The following is an 8,832-nucleotide window of genomic DNA, read 5'->3' as shown; positions in this document are numbered from 1 at the left end:
TCTAGCACTCTGTGTTTTTCATTCATCTTTTGTTTGTGTTGTGGTGCCTGTACGTACTTCAATATTCCTTTGTTTGCTGCTTGTGCGTGCGCGCGCTTGTGCGTGTGTGAGTTTATTTTTTAAGCAGAGGATACAACTGGTTGGGATCATTGCTATACGGAATATGAGAGTGACGTTTCGAGTTGCTGAATCTATAAGTATAGTAGCTTTGGTAACAGTATTTCTCGTAATGTTAATTTGGAAACGGGTACCATTACAAAGTTTCGTATGATTGACATTGCATGGCAGCATTACAGGAGCGCCGACTTTAAGCCTCAGACTGTGTAGCGGAAAGCTATCTCGATTCAGTGAATTTAGAAATTTTTGTGGATACTGGGCGGTATCTTCAGAGGTGATTACAGTATCGATTGATTTCGGGCGATTAAGCTGTTGTGTAGTAGTATAATCGTAAGCGGATAAGTCTTAAACACAATTTAGCTAATACACAGGTTTTTCTGCTAAACACCTTGACACTATTGAGACTACATTCAAAAAATGGTTATTGAGTATACCTGGTACCCGTGAATTATTGTACACCAATTTCCGATTAAGAAAAGAGAAATGTCACTTACCTTGTAGACGTTGTAAGCGTTTATTGTAGCGTCGAAACACGTGTAGAGGTCATTGAGCAGGTCGACGACTTGGAACGGTGTCGAGTAGGCGGATATGGTGGTGAAGCCCACGATGTCCGAGAAGTATATCGTCACCTCGCGGAAGTCCTCCGGGTCCACCGGCATGCCCAGCTTCAGCTTGTCCGCCACTGAGCTGCAAAACACCCACTCACTGTTACCGCACAGCATTTTCGGAACGGTTCCTGTACTCTAACAGCTTGGAAATCACTACATCTCACACAGAAGTCATCCCCGACCAAAATTCAGATTTTTAATTAATTAAAATTACAGAGTCGAATCCAGGGTTTTGGTCTTTGGGGGGAGTGAGGGCGGATTTTCGAAACTGTGAATGTAAACCTGAGATGCAAAGAATTTTTTCTTGAAGAAACAGTGTAGTTTTGGGCGGGCAAGGGGAAGTTTTTTGTGAAACCCCATAGTGACTCCCCCGCCCTCTGCATTCGCCTCTGCCTCAAGAGAATGAGTGGGTCTGTTTTTAGACCTTCTCACTCCAATCAGTTTCTCAGTAGTTATGTTAACATGATGTCTCTTCTTCCGAAAACTCTGTAATGCTACAAGCAGAACAACAGCTTCGGTAGTAGTACAGCAAAATCACATGCAGAGCAATGTCAGCACACCCACCCACTGAATGTACGTTGATTGGTTGATTTGGGGGAAGGGACCAAACATCGAGGACGTCGGTCCCATTGGATTAGGGAAGGATGGGGAAGGTAGCCAGCCTTGCTCTTTCAAAGGAACCATACCGACATTTGCCTGAAGCGATTTAGGGAAATCACGGAAAACCTAAATCAAGGTGCCCGGACGCGACTTTGAACCGTCGTCCTCCCGAATGCCAGTCCAGTGTGCTAACGACTGCGCCACCTCGCTTGGTCCCACTCACTGAAGATGCCTGAATAAAGAAGCAAAACACGTCTGGCAAAACAAATTATGCCTTCATTCAGTTGCATACAGAGGTTCCTAGCCGAAAAATCATCAATATAATAATAATAGATTGTCAGATCAACATCGTTAAATATACAGAGGGGTAAAAAAAAATGTATCCACTGTTTAAGAGTCCATAACTTGCAAACTAATTGACGGAGTTGTCTCATTATTGGTGAAAGTGTAGCTTAAAGTTCATTTTAAAGATACCACTGTAGGTGTTCGAAATGGTCACCATTAATATCCACACACAAACGATGCCGCCGAACTGCAACGTGTTCAGTTGGATATTTTTACTTGAATGTACGATGGATTCTCGAGGTTCATCCAATGTGCGCGGCTTTTGTCGATAAACGACGTCCTTTAGTGTTCCCCACAGATAAAAGTCCAGAGGAGTTAGGTCTGGGGAACGTGGTGGATACTCCACAGCACCTCTACGGCCTATCCATTTTGCTGGTAGATTTTCGTGGAGATACGCCCTAACACGGTTTTGGTAGTGGGCTGGGGCACCATCTTGTTGGAAGTCAATTCTTTCGTCTCCATACAAGTCTCGGATGGCAGGTAAAATGGATGTCTGAAGCTTCTGAAGGTACACCTCACCGGTAACTGTGCCGTCAAAGAAGAATTGCCCAATCAAGCCCCGGTTAGACAATCCACACCACACATTTACTTCTGGCAAATTCACGGCTTTGTCTACATGGACGTTCGGATTTTTGGCGGCCCAGTAGATGCAATTGTGGCGATTCACTGTACCACTGAGTTTGAACTGTGCTTCATGAGACCACACAATCATCTCTGCAAACTCTTCATCGTTGCGGACCATGTTAGAAAACCACTCGCAGTACTCCATTCTACGATCTTGGTCGTCCTCGTTCATTGCGTGTAGCAATCGTGGGATGTAGCACTTCCACTTTGCTGTCTTCAAAATTCGCCGAACATTTGAGCGACTCACTCCAGTTTCACGGGCACACTGTCTCACAGACTTCTGTGGTGAGCGAGTGAATTGTTGTAACACACGACGGGAGTTAGCTCGACTTGTTACTGTTACAGGTCGTCCAGATCGTTGTTTGTGTACATCTTTACACAGCCTTCGGCTTTAAATTTGTCTCGAATGCGACGAATCGTTAAACGTGTCGGTGGCTCTGTTTGATACTCATTTCGCCATTACCGTTGAACCTCATTAATGTTTACGCACTTAAAATACCACGTCAAAACTGACTTCCTTTCATCGAATGTAAGCCTTGCGCCAGCCATGTTTACTCGAGTAACTAGGTGCAACTAAGAACAAAACACTGAATATCTGGCGTTGTCATCTGACAAAACAAAACAACGCAGTACACCACTTGTGTGGCGATTGCCGGAACTACAAACTATTGCGCTACCAAAGATGAGACAACGCCGTCAATAAATTTGCCAGTTATGGGCTTTTAAACAGTGAATACATTTTTTTGGACCCCTCGGTATTATCCTGTTTTGCTTACGAAGAGGTAATAGTCGGGAGCTGCTAGCAGAAATTGGAGATGGCGTTGTAACTGTTAGCGGCGTTTGTTTTCCAATCTATCGGTGTGATATGTCTTTTTTTAAAAGGAGCTAAATTGCTACAAAAAATTGTTCAAATGGCTCTGAGCACTATGGGACTTAACATCAGAGGTCATCAGTCCCCTAGAACTTAGAACTACTTAAACCTAACTAACCAAAGGACAGACATTACACACACCCATGCCCGAGGCAGGATTCGAACCTGCGACAGTAGCAGTCGCGCGGTTTCGGACTGAAGCGCCTAGAACCGCTCGGCCACACTGGCCGGCTAAATTACTACAGGGCATTTATTTGTGGCACCGGAGTAGTGACAATTTTGACGCTGTCTCGCTGGTTAGAATGAGGCTGGCGAGACTGTTCTCAGACTGTCTTGATAGTGCAGGAGTTAAGCGGGCTCGCCGAGGAACGTTTGCCAGTGAATCTGGGGAGCGATACGTCGTGTAGTCTTGTCTCGCGAACCACACAGCGCACTCTCGTTCGGCCACGCTCACAGCCAGACTTGCTGCAGGTCGGACGTGGCCAAGCTTACAAGGAAAGCGAGCACGCAACGCACACGCAGCCGACTGCGTTCGGCCGCTCCGTGCAGTCTGCATTTTGCTGTGCGACCGGGTTTCACCACAGTGAGCCGCTGCGGCCAAAGTTGTATGGAGCCGCAGGGGACAGCGAGGACGCTAGACTCACAGTGTGCGGCCGACCACTGACACGCTTCCAGCTACGTAGACACTTTGCATATGATTATTTGTTTGTAGTTGCGCTTCTACGAAATAGCCGTCGGATCATCATAGTTTTCGATACAGAAAAATTTATTGTGAAAACTAGATTACAAACCAGGCGTTGCCTGGCTACTCATTTTGCCAACTTTACGAAGTATGTCCACAAAGTAAGTTCCGTTTGGTTATATAAAACAAACGTGTACAGATAGAGAAAAAATATTTATTGTACAAAAATTTACAACTGTTAAACTACTTTTCTATATAGCTTCCGAAATTTTGTAGGCGCTTGTCATAGTGTTGCACAAGTTTTTGTATGCCTTCTTCATAGAAGATTGCCGCCCGTGTATTCAACCATGTGATAACATTTTATTTCAGCTTGTCATCATTGTTGAAGTGTTGACTACCAAGGACAGATTTTAGGTGTAAGAAGAGATGAAAGTCGCTAGGAGCGAGGTCCGGGCTGCACGGAGGATGATCAAACGCGTCCCAGTGAAATTCCCGTAAGAGTTGTTTGGTCACATTCGCCGTGTGAGGTCGGGCATAATCGTGGGAAAGAAACAACACCTTTTGACAGTAATTCTCGGCGCTTGTTCTGTATTGCGCGGCTCTATTTCTTAATGGTCTCGCAGTAACCATGTGCATCGATTGTTTGGCCTCGTGGTAAGAAATAAATTAGCAAAATGCCTTTTCTGTCCCACAAAACGGTGCACATGACTTTTCGAGGTGTCAAGATTTGCTTAGGCTTAACCTTCGTTGGGGATGAAGTGTACCTCCATTCCATTGAAGGCCGTTTTGTTTCAGGGGTATCGTACGACACCCAAGTTTCACCCCCCGTGACAATCCGAAAAAGAAAACCATTACCTTCTTCATTGTAGCGTGTCCAAAACTGAAGTGCACTGTCCATCCATTGTTTTTGTATTGTTCAGTAAGAATTTTGGGTACCCAACGTGAGCAGAGTTTTCGAAATTTCAGTTTTTCAGTAACAATTTCATGAATGAGAACTGCAGAATTTCCATAGCAGTGGCACGAAGTGTAAACTTACGGTTGTGCTTAATCTTCTCTTCAGTTGTGTGAACCAGTTCATCAGTAACCACAGACGGGGGTCCACTTCGTTCTTCATCGTGCTCTTGATCACGTCCTTCAATGAACAGTCTGACCCATCTTCTAACCACTGAATCACTCAAAAATGGTTCAAATGGCTCCGAGCACTATGGGACTTAACTTCTGAGGTCAGCAGTCCCCTAGAACTTAGAACTATTTATACCTAACAAACGTAAGGACATCACATACATCCATGCCCGAGGCAGGATTCGAACCTGCGACCGTAGCGGTCGCGCGGTTCCAGACTGTAGCGCCTAGAACCGCTCGGCCACCCAGGCCGGCATTGAATCACACATAGCATTTTCTCCGTAAGCCTCGCAGATTTGCCGATGAATTTCCTTGGGTTTAACTTTCTTTGCATTTACAAAACGAATCACAGATCTGATTTCACACGCGGCGGCATTTTCAATTACTGATGACATTATAAACAAGCACACGTCGGCAGCAGCGATCTGTAAATGGTGTTCATGTCTTCTCCTTGAGTCAGAGTGACTGCTGCACATGCACGGAACTATGATCGTAGCGCTGCCGCGGGTAGAAATAAAAACGGAACTTACTTTGTGGACGACCCTTGTATATAAAAAATTAAAACAAAACATTAACTATGTTTGCAGTGAAGTATCGTAAAAATTTCTTTTCCCTGTATTCGTGAAAACACTTATGAAATTATGAAACAGTCATACAAACAAATGTGCACAATGTACAAATATATGTCCCGTATCAAAATTAAAAAGCATGATCCCGGATAGTTTCTGTACGCTGTGCACAGCTGCTTCGCGTCTCTAGAACGCTGCTTCGCTTCTCTAGAACGCGATTTTGTGAACGTCTCTATGACAACGCCTCTTGGCAGCTGATAGACGGCTTATCAAAATGGCTCTGAGCACTACGGGACTTAACATCTGAGGTCATCAGTCCCCTGGAACTTAGAACCACTTACACCTAACTAACCTAAGGATATCACACACATCCATGCCCGAGGCAGGATTCGAACCTGCGACCGTGGAGGTCGCGCTGTTCCAGACTGAAGCGCCTAGTACCGCTCTGCCACTGCGGCCGGCTCTGGAGCTGAGAGGCATGATCATTAACTTACAGAGATCCGCTTCAGTTATACTAATATTTATTTAAATCACGACCGACTCGTGGTTTAAGTAAATGTTGTATGTTAACCATGGACCTAGAAACGCCGGAGAGGGTCCGTCCACGCCGCAGCCGCAGTGGTCCACAACCCCACGTCGACTACCGCAGTCCACTTCACCCCTCCGCCGCCCCACACCGAACCCAGAGTTACTGTGCGGTTCGGCCCCCGGTGGAACCCCCTAAATGGAACGTCTCACGCCAGACGAGTGTAACCCCTATGTTTGCGTAGTACAGTAATGGTGGTGTACGCGTACGTGGAGAACTTGTTTGCACAGCAATCGCCTACATAGTGTAACTGAGTCGGAATAGGGGGAACCAGCCCGCATTCGCCGAGGCAGATAGAGAACCGCCAAAAAGCATCCACAGACTGGCCGGCTCTCCGGACCTCGACACAAGTCCGCCGAGCGGATTCGTGCCGGGGACCAGGCGCTCCTTCCCGCTCCGGAAAGCTGTGCGTTAGACCGATCGTCTAACCGGGCGGGCTTAAATAAACGTTACTACAACTGAAGCGGGTTTATCTACATTAATTAGGATAGTACTGCACGTGTTGTCCACTAACAAAAGGTTGGGAAAACTTACTATCTGGCTTGTCTTTCATAGTGAACACTGAAACAGATTTAATAATACCGAGCGAGGTGGCGCAGTGGTTAACGCACTGGAGTTGCAGTTGGGAGGATAACGGTTCAGACATCCGTCTGGCCTGTTTTCCTTGATTTCCCTAAATCGCTCCAGGCAAATGCCAGGATGGTTCCTTTGAATGGGCATGGCCGATTTCCTTCCCCATCCTTCCCTAATCCTGGCTTGTGCGCCGCCTCTAAAGACCTCGTTGTCGACAGGACGTTAAACACTAACTTCCTCCTCCCTGTGAAACGAAGCAAGTTGAGTATCCAATGTTGTCTGCTATATTTTGCTGCCCCCCAAGATTTTCTAAATTTTTTCCTATACTGTGATAATGACATTATGATAGTGTACCTAATACCCAATACCATAAGTTTAGTCCCATTGAATTTCATTGCTCATTATATACCACTTGCTAATCTAGTGGAAATGATCTAATTAGTTAACTAAGAAACTTTGTTAATTTTGAAATATTGTTAATTGAAAATGGTCATACAGTACGACCTTACATATTGAGTGGGCGGTAGGAAACATATTTCAGCGTATTAACGCCTATCATTTGAAAGTAGATACTTCCAACTTTTCTGTAGAGTATCTAAAAGTGTCTAGAACTAATTATCTTCCGAATTAATGAACATTAAAGCTTTAGACCATAACTGACTTCAGTTACTAACTATATCAAAATCATAGTTAGATTATGAACTTTGGCTTATAATTTTGTTGATATATTTTTTTGTGTTTCATGTGACGTGCAGAATTTGTTAATTAACTCACTAATTAGATAGATAAGTATTTTGAGGGTCATAAAATATTGTATTTAAGTTGGCTTCTGTTAATAATGAGTAGTGTAAAACATATTGTTCATAGGCGAAACATTATATAGACCTAGTACATCTCTCAGACTGCTTGCGGCCGAGAATAGAGTGAGCAACGACTATGTCTGTTGTCGTGATAGTGTGCCATATAGTCCGATAATTAATATTCTGAAATATTCGCTTATATTGCGTACAGTTCGTTTTCTTCAGCCACAGGTTTAATCTATGACTTCTGTACAGTAATTACTAATTAATTCCCAGTGAGAAGTTATTAGAGGAACAGTGATTATTGACTCCTAAGAACCATAAGTCGTTTGCAGGACAGTGTTGACGGACTAATGACTATTTTTGTGCACTATCTTAAGAGTTCCTGAAATGTGTATGAGGACACTGATTGGTGAATTGATGCGTTAAATTTTTGTCACGTGTGGATAGTGTAGAATTACTAGACTGTGTAGTGTGATTACTGCACTAAACAATTTAACGATCTATGAACAAGTGTGGTAGGTAACAGTCTGCATTCCTTTAATGCTAACTATAAGTGGGATCCGAAACTGGCCATATCAGTGAATGTTTCAAATGGCTTTGAGCACTATGGGACTTAACATCTGAGGTCATCAGGCACCTAGACTTAGAACTACTTAAACCTAAATAACCTAAGGACATCACACACATCCATGCCCGAGGCAGGATTCGAACCTGCGACCGTAGCAGCAGCGCGGTTCCGGACTGAAGCGCCTAGAACAGCTCGGTCACAGCGGCCGGTAGTGAAAATTTACATCAAGAGTTTAATGAAGGTCTTTTAAATCTACCTCTGGTGTCGACCACAGTTTTGCTATAGACTATCATCAGAACTAATATATTTCAGCTAGTTTTGGACCAAGTGCAGGTACCGAGAAGAACAGAAGAAGCTTATGCAGAAGGAAGCAGGTTTGTTCCACCAGGATGCCAACATCGGGAAAATTTGAGGCTGCAGATAATCTATGGAACTGCCTGCATCACAGTCGCTCTACAGAGTTTCCGCTACACGAGCTCCATCAACTACTACCTAGGCTGCAAATGTATCAAAAGTACCAGTACACTTTTTAGCAGACATCTGAATTGGGTGTTTCCACGCTTCGTCTTTATGACGGCTTGGACGCTGCTGGGGACACTTCAATGAGGTGTGTAAATGTCTGTGGAAGAAAGGCACCCTGTTCTTAGTCAAGAGCCGAAACCAGAGAAAGTACTTAGGTTCGTCGCTGGGGCCTGGAGCAAAGTCGACGCTCTAACTCAATCCAGAGATGTTCCATTAGGTTCAGGTCGGGTCTCTCTATAAGA

The 8,832-nt window shown here is 44.5% G+C and overlaps 1 protein-coding gene across 1 annotated transcript in view; it reads right to left on the bottom strand.

The window, feature by feature from the left end:
- Positions 1 to 512: 512 nt before the first annotated feature.
- The window catches only part of LOC124775818 (retinal guanylyl cyclase 2-like), a 295,210-nt gene continuing 286,890 nt past the window's right edge, over positions 513 to 8,832 (bottom strand). The window contains exons 10-11 of the mRNA XM_047250651.1: positions 612 to 804; positions 513 to 521 (exon numbers count right to left, since the gene is read on the bottom strand). Of these exons, the coding sequence (XP_047106607.1) occupies positions 513 to 521; positions 612 to 804 (202 nt within the window). The remainder of the gene's footprint in view (positions 522 to 611; positions 805 to 8,832) is intronic.

Source organism: Schistocerca piceifrons, chromosome 2, assembly GCF_021461385.2.
Source record: "Schistocerca piceifrons isolate TAMUIC-IGC-003096 chromosome 2, iqSchPice1.1, whole genome shotgun sequence".
Taxonomy (NCBI): Eukaryota; Metazoa; Arthropoda; class Insecta; order Orthoptera; family Acrididae; genus Schistocerca; species Schistocerca piceifrons.
This window is presented reverse-complemented; position numbering and strand designations above follow the sequence as displayed.